At 44.4% G+C, this 20,682-nt stretch overlaps 1 protein-coding gene across 2 annotated transcripts; it reads left to right on the top strand.

The window, feature by feature from the left end:
• The first annotated feature begins 554 nt into the window (after positions 1-554).
• On the top strand, positions 555-4,523 carry GPR12 (G protein-coupled receptor 12). Of its 2 annotated transcripts, none has more exons than XM_035325654.1 (2): positions 555-713; positions 1,326-4,523. In XM_035325654.1, the coding sequence occupies exon 2, from the start codon at positions 1,341-1,343 to the stop codon at positions 2,343-2,345; it is 1,005 nt and encodes a 334-aa protein (XP_035181545.1). In that variant the 5' UTR covers positions 555-713; positions 1,326-1,340; the 3' UTR covers positions 2,346-4,523. The 2 variants fall into 2 exon arrangements, with proteins under 2 accessions (XP_035181545.1, XP_035181542.1); XM_035325651.1 differs by having other exon boundaries at positions 1,329-4,523.
• Positions 4,524-20,682: the final 16,159 nt, after the last annotated feature.

Here is a 20,682-nt window from a genome sequence, read left to right on the forward strand (position 1 = left end):
GGGAATTGCAATTTCCAGCTCGACAAACACCCTGTTGGCCTGTTTGTTATAACAGTGCTGACCTGCACTATTAAGTATGTGTCCCCACCGTCCTAGGAGGGTGACAGCAGGATCCCCTGACCTCCCATCGGCTCTCTGAGGGGTGCTACCTGCTCCAGCCCGGATGCCTTGCACAGTCCCTGTATGTTTTACACAGTATTTTCGTTTTCATACTGTTACAACAGGCAGGACCACAAAACTTCAGGGAGGTGGTGCAGTCACCGTCCCTGGGGGTGTTCAAGGAAAGGTTGGACGTGGTGCTTGGGGACATGCTTTAGTGGGTGACAGTGGTGGTAGGGGGGTGGTTGGAGCAGATGATCTTGGAGGTCCTTCCCAACCCTAATGATCCCGTAATTACACAAACGGGCGGGCGCCGCTGAGGGGGCGGTGGGGGCGCGGCGCCCCCTCGGCACCGCCCGCCCCCCTCCCGACCCCACACAGGCGCGCGCGCACGCGGCGGGAAGCACCTGCGCAGGCGCGCGCGCACGAGGCGAGCTCCCCCCTCCCCTCCGAAAACCGTTGCGCGCTCGCGCAAGGCTTGAGGGGGGGAGGGGGGGGGACGAGCGCGCACCTGCGCCCTCCCTCGGCCCCCTGCGCCTGAGCCGTGAGACCGCGGCCGGGCGCCGCTGGCGACCCTCGTCTTCTCCTCCTCCTCCTCCTCCGGGAAAACGCAGGTGACCGCCGGCGGGCTGTTTGGGGAGGGGGGGGCCGTTGTGGTGTCAGAGCCGTGCCCCTTCGGTACCTGCGCGGAGTTTTTTGTGAGTTTCCTGAGAATAACCCCCCCCCCCCCTTCCCCCCCCCTCCCCATCCCCGGGCGGGGTTCTCCTCACAGGGGGTCGGTGAAGGAGCACCCCCCACTCCCGGGGTCGGGCATACAGCCGCCGCTCAGGCTGCGGAATAACGGGTTTACACCCTCAGATTGCAGCGTTTGGGGTTTGATTGTGTGTTTTTTTTTCCTTAAATCTCTGTGTTTGTTTTTTAAAAAAACCCTTTTATGGGCTCTGTGGGCTCTCAGCGTGCTGTCCTGTGCCTGTTTCCCTCTGCAGGTGAAGGGAATTACCCATAGGATCCCTCAGGGTGTCGGTTCCTTGGCAGATAATCTCGGGTGGTTTTCAGTGTTTTCTCCCTCTTTTCTCATTTATTTTTAATTGTCACATTTACGTAACAAGTGCCTGGCCACACATTAGGTTGGTGTCGCCGTCTCTTGGGCGTTGCATGCTCTCGGGGTGCTTGCTGTCTCCAGTGCTGTGTGTCTGAACATTAAAAAAAATGTCTTTCCGTTGAAGAAGACAGGGGTTAAAATGAATGAAGATCTGAAGGTTAATTTGAGCTGGCTGCCTCAGGACCATGTAGAAGCCAGCTCTCCCGAGAATGCCTCAGCTGCAGGCTCCTCCCTGGTTCCTGTCGTAGACCCAGAGCCAGAGCTCTTGGTAAACCCCTGGGACATTGTCTTGTGCACTTCAGGGACCCTCATCTCCTGCGAAAATGCCATTGTGGTCCTTATCATTTTCCATAACCCCAGTCTCCGCGCCCCCATGTTCCTCCTGATAGGCAGCCTGGCGCTCGCAGATCTCTTAGCGGGAATTGGACTGATCATCAATTTCGTTTTCGCGTACCTGCTGCAATCAGAAGCTACGAAACTGGTTACGATTGGACTGATTGTTGCCTCTTTCTCAGCATCTGTCGGCAGCTTGCTGGCTATTACTGTTGATCGTTACCTCTCCCTGTATTACGCTTTGACTTATAATTCAGAGAGGACTGTCACTTTTACCTATGTCATGCTTATATTGCTCTGGGGAGCATCTATCTGTATTGGACTGCTGCCTGTAATGGGCTGGAACTGCCTCAGAGATGAATCCACCTGCAGTGTTATCAGACCGCTCACTAAAAATAACGCAGCTGTCCTTTCGGTCTCTTTCTTGCTTATGTTTGCCCTCATGCTGCAGCTCTACATACAGATCTGTAAAATCGTGATGCGCCATGCCCATCAGATTGCCTTGCAACACCATTTCCTGGCCACTTCCCACTATGTGACCACCCGAAAAGGAGTGTCTACTTTGGCCATTATTTTGGGGACTTTTGCTGCTTGCTGGATGCCTTTTACACTCTATTCTCTAATAGCAGATTACACCTATCCTTCTATATACACCTATGCCACCCTCCTGCCAGCTACCTACAATTCCATCATCAATCCTGTAATATATGCTTTTAGAAACCAGGAGATCCAGAAAGCACTTTGGCTCATCTGTTGTGGCTGTATTCCTTCCAACCTGTCCCAGAGAGCAAGATCGCCCAGTGATGTCTGACTGGCAGCTAGGAGCACGCTGCTTAACACGTTACTTTCCAGACATTCTTGCGACACTGTCTTTGGTTTAGATGCATTCATTAAACGGTGTGTGATGGGTTCGTATAAAAACCACAGAATGTGCTGACCTTTTTGTAAACAGCAAACCCCAGAGACCAAAATGAATCAAGCGGTTTAACAGAGATTTCCAAAATCAAAAGAATCAGTGTTCTTACAGATTTATAATGTTGCTCAGGGTCTTTTGTTATGAATATATAACCCAGACTTTGCCAAGTTTGCCATAATTTTACGTTAAGTTTGCTAATTAAATATAGATTGAAACAGCATACCTCATCTGAAATTATGTGGTTGAGTTCAGCCATACTGCATGTTACAGTCCGTTGTCAGGGTATTTTTTCCCTCATTTTTTCTTACTAAAGCAGGAGAAAAAAAAAAAAAAAAAAAAAAACTCAAGTGTCCTGTTGCCACAAACCCAAATGTGTATCACCAGAATACTCTTCAAAATAATGGCCAATTGTACTGGTTTATATGGTATATGTATTATAATAATCTCAGTGCAGCAAATTTGCTCTAAGTGAGGAAGTACTTGTATGGCTTTTATTTTATGTCTCAGCATGAATTAGCTCGATCGTTATTTTTAAAGAGTTACCTGGCCTCTACCGAGTTCTGGCTGGATGTTGAAACAGAAGATATGCTTTGTCTTCCTATTCAAAAGCCAGGCGTCTGTTTTCACTTAGATATGGGGCATCAGAGCTCATTATATTATTAATTTTAAAAGAATTCAGTGGGGAGTTTCAAAACTGATGAAACAATATGGCCTCTTTTGGCTGTGCATTTGTAATAGAGGCAACACTTTCAAGTTTCTCAGACGTTTGCCTTTTAATAAGGAAATATCAAATAAAGTAACCTACAAATTACTTGCAACATGTATTTAGTTCATTTCTGCATGAAATGGTTCCCCCTAAGTTTGTTATCAAGTCAAAACTATTTGCACTTATCAACATTTATTTTCACTCTTCTGCTATAATTTAAAATACAGAAGCTTCTAAATTCTCAGAGCATACCTGGCCTGTAATTGTATGCAACCAGAACTGCAACATTAAAAGACGTTTTCTCCTTCTCTGGCAGTTTCATCCATTACAGATTGTGATTCTGCGCACTGTATGCATGTCAGTTCACTTTGTTATAGGACGATAGTTCTGGCCTAAAAAGCTTCCTCTCATGGTTAAATTTAAAACTGCTTCTAACCTTTTACCGAAGCCACATTAGAATGCAATAGGAATAAAATGTTGTTTTCTAATTCGAAGACTAGATTGTCAGAGAGAAAACCTCCCTGGGCAATTTCTTCATGAAATTTAAGGCGTACGCTACTGTCAGCGCATGGGAGCCCATGGTACCACTTCCACTGGCGTTCATGGGAGCTCGCTGTGGCCATGCCCTGGCATCAGAAGGAGGTGACACTCCCTTGAATGTCAAAGTCAGTATACTGTGTTGTTGCTTCAGTATCTTCCATTATGGTTTTAAAAAAAATCTCAAGTGTAAAAATAGCAATATTTACAGTTCAATGAAAAAAAAAAATGCCTGTATAGTATAGATTGTAGAGACAACTGTGTTGCCGGTCTGGATTTTTTCCAAATGGAATCTGTCCTTTTCACATGGATGTTTGGGTGACTGTAGCTTTTTGTGGCAAAGTTTCTGTGATGTTAGGAATCATATGCTATACACAAAGCTGAATCTCAAATGTGAATGAATTGTCTGTAAACGAGGCTCTGTAGAGGTTTTATGAGCAATAACTAATTTAAGTTGCAATGCTGGGTTCAAATTCCATTATCTACTTGATTCAACCTTCATGATATTTGGCTCTTACTTTGTAATCTGATTAGTTCAATAATTGCATGGCATGGTCTAGTAGAGCTGTGAGCGTGCAGCTCCCTTGGCTTCGCTGCAATTTACAGATGCTCAGCACAGTTAGACTGTGGCCCCTACTCTGCGTAGGATATTGGTGTTCTTTATCTATTTCCGAATGCTAATGAAACTCTAGTCGTTGCCAAGTCCCTATTTTGTTACAGATTTTTGTATAAGAAATAATCACTTCATAAATATCCATGCTGTGTATGCGTGCAGTTTTGCAAGTATGCAAAGTACTGGGAATAAATGGCAGCAAAAGTCATGAACTGAATAATGTAGAGAGGCTGAATAATGTGGAGTGGCACTTTTTAAAATAACAAAAAATGAGGTGTGTTGAAGTCGTACAAGGACTAGTCCCATCTTTTTTTTTTTTTTTTTTTTTTTCTTTTCCTTTTTGCAATTGTTCACCTGTATCAAGTTGCCAAGCAGTGTTATGAGGATGAGCAGCAGCAACTGTGACCATAATTCAGTCCTGAGGGCAGCCGTTCTGCTACTTATGCAGACCTGTTCTCATCGCGGATCACCTCGCAGGCATTAATGTTCTTTTCTCTTCTACCTGGGTGGTAGGCAAGCCAGAAAAAGCATGGAGGGAATAAGGTCGTCCCCTCTTTCATGCTGGTTCACCTAATGTCCTTGTCATCTTCCTCATTCCACAGGCTGCCCAAGTCCGCCAAGGCTCTCCAGAGTGCTGGGGCAGCCGACCTTATCGGTGTGCCAGAGCAGAGAGATTTGTAATTGGAAGCTCCTCTCCTGAGGAGCAGTCTGAGTCAAACAGAGGAGAGCAGGATTAATTATAGAAGTCACACACGACTGGCTTGGAGGGATGGGATTTGCCCTCATCTGATGAGTAGCACGTGTTTTGCCTTTCACCACAGAGGAGAAGCATGGTTTTGCCACCTGAGCTACTGCTGTGACCACTGGGGATGTTGGCTCTTCAGAAATGTTCTTAAATTGCAACTGTGCAGCATAGGCTAGAAAATCCTGGAAGTCGGTGTCATTGATTTGTTCACCATTGCCAGACCAAGCTTTGGCATGGTTTGCAGTACTGGGAGGGTGCTGAGTAATGCCCCTGCGAGTGAATTCTTGGGAGGAGAGGCTGAGCTGTGGGTACAAAGCCACCTACCTCACTTCCACGAGAAGAAAAGCAGCTGTCTTTCAGGTGTTTCAGGCTCTGTGGAGTTAAACATCTCATTGCTCTTACCTCAGAGCACGTAGGCCTCACCTCTTTATGGTAAGGCGCCGGTATCCATCACAATCCTTCTGAAACTGGCAGAAATCTGGGCAGCATGCAGCACCTGTGCATAAGGCCGTTGTTGAATTCACAGGGCTATGTGCACTGAAGTATCTTAATCATAGTGACAAAAGATTTTTTAAATGAATGAGTAACTCAGTTTAAAGATTTAAAGTTCATTTTAATTTATTGACATAGTTGACCTTAAGTTAAATAACAGGCTTGTATCTTGATGGGGAAAATTTACTGCAGTCATTTTTTGCCACCCATTCAACCTCAAAGCTTAGGGAAAGTTTTATTTTAATTGTATTTTTTTAACCATTTCTCCTAACAGTAAGAACTTCAGCAATAAGGGAAGAATGTTTTTAATATAACAGCAATAAAATCCTCCATGTTGCAGATACTATAAACTGCTGAGTAAATTCAGAGCAATAGAAAGGAAGCAATATATTCTTTAGGCAAAAAAATAATAGTAATTTGCGTAAGGACTTTAAGCAGAAGTCTTCCTTTGTTAAGCAGTTGCTGTAGGACTGATGTGGGACATTATTTCTGGTTGGCTTGTGTCACGGAGTTACTGGGTAGGATTACTCAGCAATAACTGTTTACCGTAGGTTTTGTATCCTGAATCCATGCTGTTTGCTAGAGAGAGCAATGTACTGCAGTGGGGATTTTTACTCTTTTCAGCGTTGGGCATTTAGTTCTACAGCAGTCTCTCAATAAATTATTTGTATTTAGGATTTCAGATTGTTACTAATACTGAGAATACCCAAATCTGAGATGCTCATCAAGATGGATGTGATAACTGGTGCTAGCCCATTGTGGAGCCAGCTTGTTTTTTAAAAGAGCAAGGTTATGATACCGTTCAAGAACCCCCCCTACCAATACCCGGGATATTTGGAAGCAAGATGAAAGGCCTGCTGCAGCTGCTGTGTCTTCCTAGCACGGGTGCTCCACAGTACAAGCGGTTGCATCCATCCTTTGCATTCCTTGGCCAGCCTCAGAATATCTGGAGTCGCTGAAGCCCCTGCATGGATAGCAGTGAGCCTTGGCTTAGGCCAGCCACTGTTCCTTCCTCAAAGAGTTCTGTTGCCTCATTTTCTTAGGGGTCACGTAGCTTTTAAAAATAAGATAGCTGTGGATTCATTTATCAGAAGCGCTGAGCAACCTGCAGTGTGAGTGAGTGTTGGGATAAAACAGCATCACTAAAAATGAGGCCGCTGACACATAACTGCTCACTCAGTCCTTTTAAGTTCGGTGTTCTCTAACGTTCAGAACCTTATTTTCAAAATGCTGGCCCTGACTTTGATGCAGAGAAAGTACACGTGGTCTGCTTCTGTATGTACAATAAAGAAATCTAGAGTTGGGCAGAGTGGTCACTATTTAAGAAACACCAGCTCTTCAGCCACTTCTGGGGTACTGAATGGTTCTCTGTCCTTCAGACAGAAACTAACTCAGGCAAATGTCTTGAAAATCCCGAGTGCTCACGAGTCAGTGTACAAGCTTTTGCAGCAGAAGTCGGGGGACTGCCGTGGTTCCAGTACAAAGCACTTTGACACAACAGCTCTGTTGTGAGAGGGAACAGGGACAGGATAACTGCACACCAGCTGCAGACAGATCGAGTCCTAGGTGTATAGGGATAGCACCAGAAATAGGTGAACAGCGTTTCATTGAGTCATACTGCTGCAAGAAGTCTGTACCAGGTGGGCTCCCACTGAATACAGATCCTGTGGGGCAGGAATTAAAGAATGTGTAAAGTGGAGGTGGTGTTAGTGGTGTACTTCTGGGGGCAGGATGGGAGTTCAGCCAGACTTGTAAAAGGATTAATTAAGGTTAATGTTAAATATCTACGTGCAGTTTTATCACATCTGTTTGGGAGAAGGTCTGAGAATCATCTTGATGTTTTACATGACTGCCTTTTGGAGGAGCCCATTCTACAACATGTTGCTGCTCCGATGCATACATTAAATGCAGGAAGGAATCTGTCCTCTACGCGTTTACCAAAAGCAGCAAACAGCTACTTGCAGTCAGGACTCTTTGCAATTGTAAAACATCTGTTTAATAATACACAGGAAGCCACCTTAGGAAAAGAGTTTGGTAACTTCAGTGATAAACTTTGAAAAACAGAATTTTCAGATAAGTTATTGCACACTGTAAATTAAGTCCTAATAGAGTAGGTCCTTGCATTCTAGGAAGACGCCCTGTAACTTGACTGATACTAGGCAGCACGGTTACCCAAAATCATGTGAAATTTGGTGCTTAAAACCAAGAGGCTGCTGCAGGTAAATGTGTTACTGCAATTGGGAAATACAGTTGTAAGTAGTATTTGAATTTGCAGATTTTTTTTTACATTTTTTGAATGCTGTTATGTAAAACAGTGGTTTGTCCTCTCTTTCAGTGCCACATTTAGTTTGGCTTAGTAGTAGTCCAGAGATGTGCAATGCAGTGACAGTAAGACCTCTCAATCTCTGCTTATAAAGAGGAAACCAAAAGGAAGGCTCATGCTTTATACGTAATAAGTTTAAAATAGTGCAGGGAAGATAATTGAAGCATGCTCATGTCCCCCTGTTGCTCAGTGAAAGAATGATGGGATGCCCAGCAAACCTGAAAGGTTTCTGGAGACCAAGAATTTGCAGATCCTTTTAATGGGCACAGATTTGGGTGTACCTCAAGGATGTCTGCTTTCACCTTAAGTAGATAATGAGGGGAAGCAAGTCTTTATGGCTTGGGGAATCAGCCAAGAACTTGGTGCTTAAGCTCGGATAGAAGGATGCTTGAATGAAGGCATCGCTTGTGAGACAGTTATTTTGAGCTGTGCATTTTGAGCCTTCCATGGCAAACACAGAGCACCTGAAAGATGTCCTGGAGCTGCTGCTGTTGTGGGGCACAGGGCAGCAGTCCCCGTGTCCTTGAGGCCGGCCGGCACTGTTGCTGTTGTTGTTGGATGGCGTCCAGAGAACAGAAAGGAGGAAATGCAATCACAAGTGAGGTGCTCCTCCCTTGAAAACACGACGTCGTGTGTTTTATTTGGATTATTATAGTCTGTCATTCAGAGGATTTTTGTGGATAAATATTGAAAATATTAAAGTAGAGCCAAGAGCTGATTAACTCACAGTAAGTCATTATATATTCCTGTTCTTCTGAGGACCAGCTGGGCCCATAACTTCACAGTCCCTGTTTCTTTGAAAACAATGTGCCTCTGCACTAAAAAAGTCTGCGCTGAGGTTTAGTCACAAAATCATTGTGGGTCTTGCAAACCAGGCAAAAAGAAGTTTTTACAGTTGTGTATTTCACTGTTATACAGACCTCTTCTGGAAGAGTTCTGAATGTAGGTTAGATGAAACCATATTACGATTAACTGGTGCCTCGCTGCTGTGATGCAGAGTAATTCTGTGCCATTGGAAGGATACGGGAAGAGTTTCCAGGGGAAGTTTTGCAAATGGGTTGAGAGTAAATCTTGTATGTTGAAAACAAAGGTCAATTAAACTTGCCATCCCAAATTCCTTGAGTTGCCTTTTGAGGGAGTTTTCCTCACCTCCTCAGACCTTTTTTTTTTTTTTTTTCTTGCATTCTGCATATATGAAGGCAATTTTTACAAACCCTTGCTGATGAGCTGAGTATTTAACTGGACAAGACAGTATTAGGGGGTTTCCCCCAGGTTGAGGGGAGACTTTTCTGTGCCTGGAATACTTAGCAACGTTTGCTGCACATTTAAGGGCTTCATCAAACTCGTAGTGTAGAGTAATCCAACTGATGGCCAAACGGTTATTCCTTTTTTTCCCCCTAGTAGTAAGATGTCTGGCACAGTCCTTTTTGTTTCAAGAACCTGCCTCTTATTTTCTCCCATAAGCAAGGTGCTGCATTCTTATGTGAAATCTTGCAAGGGACAGTTTTAATAGATTTCTGTTCAGGAGGCCCTTTTAAAACAAACTAACAAACAAAAACATTGAAATAAATTCATAGCTCTGTGCAAGCTTCACAAATAGATTTATTAACTGAGAAAATTTAGAGAACCTTTGTTAACCCCATAATTTTACAGTTTGTTGTGACTCTCTCAAATATATCAGCAGCACTTTATCTCATTGAAAACGTTTGAGCATTTGCTTTGCCTTGGAAGTGCACCTGATTCACTTTCAGGGGAAAAAAGTGACTGAACTGTTACCATTTTCTTTATAATGGTGACTTTTTTTTTTCCTCGAACCACTTGATCCCAAACATATGATGTCCTGTGATGTCTGAGCCCAGACCTGGTCCTGGTTTCTCAAGATAAAAACAAGACAGTACTAACTGCACGTGCTGAAGACTGCTACAAAGATTTACCTCAGAAAATGGAGGGGCCTTCCACTTTTAAGGAACAGGCTCCAACTAGGTTTGTGGTGGTGGTGGTGGTGGTGTTTTTTGTTGTTAAATAACACCAGGCAGCACTTCTGTGCTGGGCGGGTGACAGAGCCCTGGCACAGGCTGCCCAGAGAGGCTGTGGGGTCTCCTCCTTGGGGATCTCCAAAAGCCGCCTGGACGTGGTCCTGGGCAGTCTGCTCTGGGTGTCCCTGCTTGGGCAGGGCTGGCACCAGGGGTCTATAGGGGCCCTGCCAACCTCAGCCCTTCCATGTGATTGTGTGTGAATTCTTGTGTCTTTAATTTGGATGTGTCCTACGTCAATTGCGATTGCAGGTATGTTCTATGTGGCCACAACTAGGACAGAATACAAGAGAGATATTTATCACTAGCACGAGCCTGTAGAGCAGTTAGATGTTCCTACTTACCTGTTTCCTGTTTTCTCTCCCTCTGATTTTCACAGATGCTTTGGAAACAGGACTGCACAGATCACGAGTCTAACATGCCACATAGTCACATGGCACAGGTGTACATTTTGCACTGACTGATGCTAACCTGCGGGATACTGCAGTAACTAAAAATTCTTACGCATTTATTTTTAAACGGTACACCAAATACACATTTTCCACAGGGGCATTCCAGGAAGGGCACTAAAGAGCCACAGGATGGCTGAGGCAGGCAGGCCCCCCTGGAGGCCCCTGGTGCCACCCCTGCCCAAGCAGGGACACCCAGAGCAGGCTGCCCAGGACCACGTCCAGGTGGCTTTTGGAGATCCCCAAGGAGGAGACCCCACAGCCTCTCTGGGCAGCCTGTGCCAGGGCTCCGTCACCCGCCCAGCACAGAAGTGCTGCCTGGTGCTCAGAGGGAGCCTCCTGGGTGCCCGGCTGTGCCCATGGCCTCCTGTCCTGGCACTGGGCACCACTGAGCAGAGCCTGGCTCCGTCCTCTCTGCACCCTCCCTTCAGGGATTTCGGGACATGGATGAGATTCCCCTGAGCCTCCTCTTCTCCAGGCTGAGCAGCCCCAGGTCCCCCAGCCTCTGCTCGTAGGATCCATAACAGTTGGAGTCAAGGTGTGGAGCTCTTAATGCACTGTTTACTTTAGGTCATCACAGAAGTTTCCTCCTACTGCAGCATTTGCTAAGATGAAACCCACCAAAATAATAGGGAACTTGGCTTCCTCTGCTTTCAGGGAAGAGGTATTTTATAGTATACAAGTGAAAGCAGCATGAGCTGGCCCTCTGGAAACAGATAGCCATGTCCTTTTGTGTCCTGTGGAGCTCAGGGAGTTGCGCTTCATCCGTGAGCTTTTGCTTTGCTGCTCGTTGGTTCCTCTCTGACAACATCCTGCTTCCATACACGAGCAGTACTCAGTCCACCTCGTGGTGCCTCTGCTCCAGGAGGCCCACAAGAAAAGAGCATGGGGTGAGGATTTGCTAGTAGTGCTAATCACAGGCTGGTTTTGGAAGCAAGCTCTGTTCTCAGCAGAGACCTTTCTGAAGACAGGACATAAAATAGCCTTCTTCAATGACATTTCAACCAAATTCCACCTCTTTTCTTTTGCATTGGAAGCGGAGGCTGCCCTTACCTGTGAGGAGGGGAGTAGCTCGCTGTTGGGAATTAGCGTGCTCCAGCACGCAGCTTTTTACCCAGCAGCTGTCCCAGAGCAGAAGGGCTGAACGTGTGTTAGTCTGCTCCTGAACTCAGGCTGCTCCCACAAGTATAGGAGTGTACAGGAGCAAGATGTGGTTTTCCAGAATTTGGAAATAGCTTCAAAAATGCGGAATGGGTATTGCAGCTGAAGAGGCAGGTAAATGGGTTACGTATACAGCAAAATATTTGTGCGATCCCTAGGGCTACTTGCCTGTGCTCAAATGTGTTTTCCATTGCATGTGGAGAGGAGGAGAATACGGGCTATTCTAGGAGATGGGCACCCTTCTTTTGTCACTGTTTCTAGAAGTAGCCACGTCAGCCATCTATCCAATTTCAATGCCTACGACTTTTTACTCTGAGGCTAAAATCTACAGTCACATTGTACTTTGGTCTCAGCTTCATTGTCACAGCCAAAACCTACAAAAGTTGATTGTAAATGTGTTTACAAATAAAAAGAAATCTTGTAGAATAGAATGTTATAACTGTGACTCTGGAGGAAAAAAACAAACAAAAAAAAAAAAAAACTTTAAAACTCAGTATTCAGTATTTAACTCCAGGCCATGAAATTTAGAATACCCTGGGCTGGTAGAAGCACTCGCAATTTTCTAGACATACTAAGTAGACCCCTACTTTCTTTCTGTTGCCAAATGCAATTAAAAATAACCTGTGGTTTACCATGCTCATCTATGAATTTTTCAGAGAGAGCTGTTCCTAGGAAACATTGTGCAATGCACGTGAGCTCCTGATAGTACTGACTGCAGTGTGGTTCCATATGGAATTCCACAAGCTTTAGCAAAAGCAGCTGCACGGCGATCGTTTGCACTCCCCACATCCCATTAGGAGCCAAGCGGCTTTAAACCAGTGATTTGAATTCTGCATGTTGTGCTTTTCGTATGAGAACCAATTACTGGTTTAGTACATAGGGGCCTGTGGTTATTTCTTATACTGTTTAGGTTTTTTATTTAACTGTGGTTGAAGTTTGAACCATAGCTTGCCAGTATATCAAGCAATTTTAAAGGGAAGCGAAACATCCTTGCCTCAGTTTCCCTTAGGATTAAAGCTTTGGATTGCAACTACAGAGCTTCTTGTTGTATACAAGATAGTCATTTAATGCACTTTATTTAAAAAAGGCACAAATTATTTTGTTTATAAAATGTTACAATTGCACTATGCTGTAAGAATCGGTTAATAAACTGTACAGTTTTGTAGTCAACATTGTGTTTAGTCATAAATGATTGAAACAATTACATGTTTCAATTAAATGTTAATTTTATATGTGGTATATGTAACTAAATAAATTTTCCTTTATAAAAAAAAGAATGGCTGTCTATGTCATTTAATTTCACATTCTATTTCAAACAACAAAACAGTGTTCTTGCTAAAAAATGTAAAAATTAAATATGTTCTAGAGCAAAAGATGGCAGTAGCTACACTAAACTTGAGGGATTAAATTCAGATGTGCAAATATCAGCTGAACTTCTGTAATTCCACTAACACCGCAGAAGGAAATACCAGGCGCTATGGTTTTCTACAAAAAGTCTGAAAGAATAGCTAACAGGAATTCTTGAATGTAGAGATGTAAATGAAAGCCAGAGTGTCCTTCTAAGTCTACCTTTTTTTTAATCCAAATTAATTTACTTCTATTGCACTTATTTTCTGGTCCACTGCCATTTATTTTCATTGTATATGTTCAATTTTTGGTGGAAAAAAATCAGCTGCCATGTGCAAGAAGATCTGCAGTGGATCTTGCTAAAAGGATATCAGTACTTTTAAGTTTGATTAGTGATCATTAACTGGGAGAAGAGTGGAAAGAAATTATGTTAACTTGGATTCCTTCTTTTTTTAGTTAAATTTGGTCCTGATCTTCCTGTTAAGTAACTGCAAGTCTGATACGTGATCAGAGTTCTGTGTTTCCAATCTGACTCTTACAGACACGCCAAAAGAAAAGGGTGAACTGTCTCATTTTCCAAATTAAATTTATATATAAAAGTGATTTGAATAATTTTCTTGAATATGTAACATGTTTTCCAGGCACATAAATTGAAGGAAAGAGCTACATCTCTGACTTTAAAGCTGACTAGTCCTTATTGTAGTCACTGAAAACATGGCTTCTGAACCTGCCTAGTGGTTGGCAGATAACCAGGTAAGTGATGGAGTGAGGCTGCTTCCCTTGTATGAGGCAGAGCTGCAGTGCTGCAGCTCAGCGCTCTCCTCTGCCTCCACATCTGGAGAAGACCTTGATGTTCACTTGCACCAGACACAGCTATCCTCTCCACCTCACATCACACATACAGGCACTAACTGCTGTCTCTAGAGAGGAAGAAATCAGTATGATGGAGCGGAGCAGGGGACAAACAGGGTCATGCCCAAGTTGTCTTTCTGCAGTTAAAGTACAGCCAAAAATACCACAGCACGATGGCAATCAGGATGTATTTAACAAATGGTTTTCACTTACCATGAACCACAACTACACGATATAGACCCTTAGGATCTACCAACCATTTGATCTACTAAACTGGAAATCGAATAAAAATCAATGGGAAAAAAACAAGAGGGAGAGAAAGAAATGTTTCACCTAGCAGAAAAGCCACAACATGTCATAAAACATGTTACAATAGATACGAAAATCAGTATGCAGTAGAGTGGAGGTACCACACCCACTGATGTCAAATGTATTCTGTAAGGGTAAAGGCTCAGTTCATGAAAATTTTGTTCTGCTTTGCACATTTTCTCTCTCGTTGCTGACAGAGACAACAGGAAGAAAGAAAAGGCTGAGATTCAACATGCAAGTATCAAACAAATGCTCTGTAATATCGACTGTTTATTCAAACTCAGCACCCTTGGAAGAGAAGAGAAGCCATAATATTTCAATGAGATTTAACATTAGGAGAGGTAATGCTGTAAAGATTAATTCTACTTCCAATTAAAGAAGCAGTTAAGATGTTGAATTGCTGGCAAGCAGCTCAGAGATTCTTCCAAGATCCCCAATAAGGTATACATTCTTCCTCTCAAAAAGACTGAAGGGACATCAAAAAGAGTGTGAGATTAGATGAGAGGTTAAGAAGGCTGTTAGAAACAAGATGTGCAAATGAAGACCTCTGACTAGTTAAATGGATAGCCATAATAAGGCAAAGCCTAGAAGACTTTGAAGAGCAGCCTGCCAAAGCATAAAGAAACCTCTGATAAAAACTGTCACAAGCAGGAAGCTTGCCCAGACAATCAGTGGATACAGTAAAGCTGTGGAGGCTAGTAAAATGAATTATTTGCATTGGTGGTTTGTTTTTGTTTGTTTGTTTTTTAAAAGGGATTTAAGGATCCACATACTGGATACTTTCTTTGCAGAGGAAAAAGGCTGAGGAGTTGTCTGCTGGGGTGGCATGAAAATGGTTGTGCCATTTCTGAGGCCTGGCTCGAGGTTTAGCTAACTGAACGGGGTGTGAGAAACACTGACTGAGACATGAGAAGTTGTTCAACGTGACAGATAAAGGTGTAGGAAGGTTAGGTAACGCCACAAAGGAGGGCTGGATTTCACCTGTGGTTATGGGGAAGTTCCACGGGAAGCAGACAGACTTTGCAGGTGATTCAAGGGCAGTGCTGGGGACTTTTTGGTACTGGAACCTCGCAGTACAGCGCTGCCTCAGTGACCACCTCAGTAGTAGTACTGTCGAAGCTTGGGTAACAATACCAAAGTAATAATTGGCATACAGATGTATCAAAACAGGATCCAATGGGAAAAAGGTAATTAGGATCAGGCTGTCTGGGAGGAGGCTGGGGTGGAGAATGGGGTGGGACAAGCAAGAGTTGTGGAAAAGATAGCAAAGCAGGAAAATGGACAAAAAACATTTCGCACTGCATCACCAGGGCTGTCTGAGGGTCTGTTCAGGCAGCCCTATGTTTTATCAGTAGCTTAAAGCAGGACAACAAACCCAACTTGTTCTGACCACGCCACGTGTGTTTAACTTGTCTCTGCAGTCAGGAGGGCCAGGAACGAGCGGGGTGTTTGCCCTGGCTGGCAGGGGAGCAGCAGGGATGGATGAATGGAGTGTCTTGGCATCAGTGCATTGGTGCCTCTTCCAAACCTGACAGCATTGGCATTATGCTAGCGGCTTCCTAGCAGTCTCAAATGGAAATATCATTAGGAGGGCAAAGTGGCTGACCAAATCAATAAATCAAGTAGTATAAAGCTGCCAAATCTTAATGGTACTCAGCCAGACCTGTAAAGGGATACCTATTAAAATGGTGGAAGCATTAATGGTATTACAGAACTGGTGGATATCCTGGCTGCATTTTTACAGATAACGTCCTCCTCCTCACAAAGTGATCCAGCAGCATCACAGGCTAAGGAAACAGAGCGTTATTAAGAATGTTGTGGATTAACTGGGAACTGAAGGCATTGGCAATGCTTGGACCACCCAGTAGCTGTGACTTTGTGCCCCCTTTCCAAATGGATAGCATTTTGTGCACTCTGGTTGGATAGCAGATACTTTTGTCAGCTGTGCCTGCAATTAAGCAGAGGGAAACAGCTGAACTTTTAGTAATGGATACACAACAGAAAACTTCTGTGGCCAATAGTAAACAACATATTTACAGGGATAAAATAATTGAAAGCTATCTATCAGGCACATGAAATAATTGCCCTGCTGTAGTGAGCAAAATAAAGTTTCAATGGGTTCAGTAGGGGAGATGAAAGACTACAGCCCAGTGTTAGCCTTTGGTTCAAGGAGACTCAGCTGCAGCAGTGCAGATGCCTGTGCCTGTTCTTACATTCTTCTCTGAAGTGCCTATAGGTCACATCGGAGACAAGTAGCTGGGTTACGTGGACATTTGGACTAAGTAGAGCGTATCTTCCCTTCTTACTAAACTGTCAATTATCTTACTAAATCATCTTATTAAATTGTTATGAATGGCAGGAGACCAGAGAGCGCCAACAACCTCACCACTGTCACATAGCCAGAATCCTTGATGTCTACTCAAAGTGCAGGGCCTGTGCAGTTAATGGGTATTTTACCCTCATCACTGAAAATTGCATAGAAATAGCATTGATCTGGTATAAATGACAAAAACAATTCGAATTGCAGGTACTCAGGCTTTCAAAAAACTTCCAAATCATATATACCTTTTAAAGATATTTTGAAAGGATCCAGGATTATATTATATAGATCTAAGTAAAATTTCTCTCTAGAATTGCTTTTAAACACAGCAGCCCTTCCCCCGCCCCTTTTTTAATTGAAAATATGGTCCTCGTAAATGCTTCCTGATATGTTACTTTCTGCATTCCTCTGACCTGGGATGTGAGTTGAGCAAACCCAGTGCTGTAGAGCATGTAACAACCAACACGTGGTTATTACACACAGGTCAGCTCTGACCTGAGCATCTTCAGCTTGCTAATTTTACTAGGCTTTTATTCTTTCGTATCTGCCAAAGTGTTTCATTCCTTTATTTTGGTCTAATTGTAAAGATTGCCTTCCAACTCAGGGGATCTTTTCTCTGACAACAAAAGCGATTTTACTGTACCAGGACACTGACTTTCACATCAGAGGCATGGTGGAACTGGTTTCATCTGTATTTGTTTATCATTATATATGAGGTCTAAATGATGCTTGTCAGAGGGCCCAAATAAGTATGTTTTTAGGATGCAGTAAGTTTGCCATCATCATCATTTTGAGCTGTCAAGCTCAAAAGCATCCTCTTATGATTTCCAGGACAAGGATCATCACACTGCTAATAATGCAGCTTGCAGCAGGGGGGATGCAGAAAGATGCAGAGGATGTTGTGAGTTAGGGTAGGAGAGCCCTTCCTGCTCTCCTGCCTGCTCTCCCTGGATTCTCTGCTCTTGAGAGGGGAGCAAGGGCAAGCTCCCTCCTCGCTCCCGCTGACCAAGAGGCAGGGAAGGCTGCTGGAGAGGAGGAACAGGTCTGCACACCTTTTAGACCCACCACTGCCTCCGTTTCTCTGCAGATGTAGTTGAGTTTGCTGCTTGGCAAGGTAGCATGTGCTGTGCCGCACCAGGGACACACAGCAGCAGCTCATCTCTCCCTTGATGCTTTGGCTGCTTCCGCAGCCGGGTTTCTTGCTGAAATGGACTCCAGGATTTATTGTCAGTGCTGGCTTCCCAGTCCCTTCAGCCAGCTTTCTGTGAGAAGTAATAAAGCAGATGTTTTTTGTGGTGGTGGCTGACGATTGTTTTTTAGTTTTAATTAAGCAACGTATTCCCTGAGGCTGGTTTTGTGGTTTGTTTTTTTGTATTTTTTTTCCTTTTAGGAAGAAGTCACAGAAAAATGTCGTGACTCCTTAGTGCTCAGTCCCTTTCATTCATTGGGCTCTTTCCAGTCACTGTAAGTCTGCCTTCAGCCCAGCCACAGCTTTACTAAAATACAGTCACCCTTGCCAACAGCTGCTCCTGGCCTTAGATCACTGCAGACCCTTGCGTCTGCCCCCACCATTTTGACAGGATAGCTCGGGCTGGCCCAGCACCCCACCATGCATTCATTAAATTTGGTCTTTTCTGCTAGCAGATGAGGAGCCCAGAGAGTGGTCCCAAGGTGCTGATTACTGCTAGAACACGTCCTGGGCAGAGGGGCTGGTCTTTGCTGAGTGATACCAGCTAGTGAGCAGGTGCAGGAATAGCCACTGGCCCGTCTGGGATATATTCACTGCCCAAGCTGCCGTGGTACATCTAGAGAAAAAAGCCACCAGGGTAGATGGGCTTGTGTCCTAAACCTGGCCTGTCCCATGGACACAGCAGAGCCACAGCGGCTGTTTGATCTCCAGCTCATGTCAGCTCAGTGTTTTCTTTGCATTTACACCTAATTTCTCGTACCAGGGAATGCTGTATTCCTCTCCAGAGACGAGACAAAGCATTCGTCAGAGCACAGTAGTTTCCCCTATCCTGTTTAGCATTTTTCTGCTTCTGCTTGATTCTATTATTCTGTTTTAATGAGCACTCATTACGGTACACATCTGTCTCCAGAGATCTAAGCAGCGGAATCTCCATCTTTTCCGCGGCTGTACAAAACGATGTGACACTTTATTCTAGTCAAGTTAAAAACAGAACAAAATGCTGCTCTCTTTCCCTTTCAATCATCTCACCTTCAGCAGTGATTTGCAAAATGACTGTTGCTTTTTCCTCTGCTTAGAAGTTATTTTTACACCATTTAAATGACAGCTTAATCGTATGATAAAGGACTTCCCCAAGCGCAGGTCTTTTCCGTGTGTCAAAATATCTGTGGATTCCGTATTTAACACCAGACAGAGCTGTGCTGCTGCAGTAGGTGAAGCTTGCCTGGTATTATATCACTGTGGAGAGCTCTTCCTTCTGGAAAGCTGTTCTGAGATAAAAGTCAGCAGGGCGCTGATCCCCACAGTGGGAACCAGCAGGAAAAATCCTGAACAGCAGCAAAGTACCTCGACGGATGTCAGCATACATGGAAAGGTAAGGCTGTATGCAGAATAATTCGGGCCATTTATGATCAAGTGTTGTTTTCAGAGATAAAGAAGCTTTGGCAAACACGTGTAAAGCACTTCACAGCAGATGGCAACACGAACAGAAAGAGGTCGTGTCAAGCACGCAGGAAATACAAATATCTGCTGTTCTTCCTGCTCCCCTGCCCCAGTGAGAAGGTGGCAGGTAAGACTAGCTCTGTGTTTGTGGGATGAATACCTAAGAGAAATTAGCACAGTGAGTCTAACATCTTTTTAAAAGTGTTGAACAATTTCCACTCCTGCTAAAGATAGTTGTATGAAAACATGACAACTTAAAATTACCACGTTGAGCTTACAGGCTGGTGTCAACCTTCTGGTGATGCAGAAGCTCATGTCGGTGCAAAAAAGAGCCAGTAACATGGAGGGCTTCCAGTCACAGGCCGTGGGGAAGATGCTTGATGCTTCGTGAGTTCTGTGGGGCGTTGGTTTTTTGGTACCACCTCCTGTCGTGTGCTGGGGCTGTGCCTCCAGTCAAAACCAGCGAAAATCCAACTGGAGACACAGCAACTGTTAGCTGGTGCATCAGGTTACAGCCTGTAAGAAGCATATGGCTTACCTTACCCTTAACTTACAGAAGGTTACAGAAAGCCTCATCTCCAGTGGGGTTTTGTCAGGTGCTTGCTACAACAGATGGAAGAATGGCTTCATTTTGTTCCTGGTGAAGACAGCCCAAGAGGTATTTTGGAACCAACATCAACTGGTTCAACTGCAGCAGAGCTGATGTTTCCTGCAAAGGTCACAGGCCATTTACAGTTTTCTGAGTCAAAACCAAACCTTACAACTCCACCTAAAAACCACCTAGCAGCTGTGTAGAGCCCTGCGACTGCCCCTGGGTCGCAGCAGCTAACTATGTGAATCAGAACTAGAAACAAAATCCTGCCCAGGAGAGCTTACGGGTTTGCTGCTGATGGTAAAACCAGAAGCTTGATCTCAGGCTGGTTGTGGCTCAGAGCAATTTCACTGCTGTTCAGAGAGCAAGTAAGTAGAAGAGCAGGACTGTACCCAGGCGTGCAGATCATCATGGCTAGACTTTTAGGATGTGGTGTTTCAGAAATAAAGGGGGTAATGAGCCACACATAATCTGAGAGCCTGTCCTCTCTTTGGCGAACACTGTAAAAGGCTTCAGGAAACAACCTCCGGCTCTGCTTTCCCTCTGGTTCCCCATCAGGAGCAGCAGAGGTCAAGGTAGCTTGCGAGGTGCGGCGATGACATCTGAGGTGCCTGTGAGCTGGGACAGTGGGGTGCCAGCGCTGCGGCTGGGAGGCTGCCAGCCTGGACCAGCCTGGGGAAAGGATCCGAGCTCGCTGCCTGTGCGTCGAGCTGGAGGGAGGGTGTACGGGGAAGGGGGGTAGAGGGGGGCACAGTCCCCTGGTGCCAGCAGCCTGACACCTTCCCAGTGTACAATATCAAGTTTAGCAGCAGAGAGAAGCTGACGGGAAGCTTTTGCATTTCTATGAAATGTGTAGATCTCTGTGCTTGGTCCTACAAAGTCTTTATAACACCCGAATTCTGATCAGGCTGATCAAATCAACATCACATTGTGCTGCCTTTTATGTTAAGGGTTCACTTTACAAACACAGAGCCACATCGAAGGTGTGTGATTTTATTTATTTTTCTTATACCTGGTCAGTATTTGCCTTGTTTTACAACTTGTGACTGTTGCTTCTTGTCCTGCTGCCATGCACTTCTGAGAAGTTTGTCTCTCCTGAGAAATAAAGCAATTAGAACTCCCCT

Source organism: Oxyura jamaicensis, chromosome 1, assembly GCF_011077185.1.
Source record: "Oxyura jamaicensis isolate SHBP4307 breed ruddy duck chromosome 1, BPBGC_Ojam_1.0, whole genome shotgun sequence".
In the NCBI taxonomy this organism is placed as follows: Eukaryota; Metazoa; Chordata; class Aves; order Anseriformes; family Anatidae; genus Oxyura; species Oxyura jamaicensis.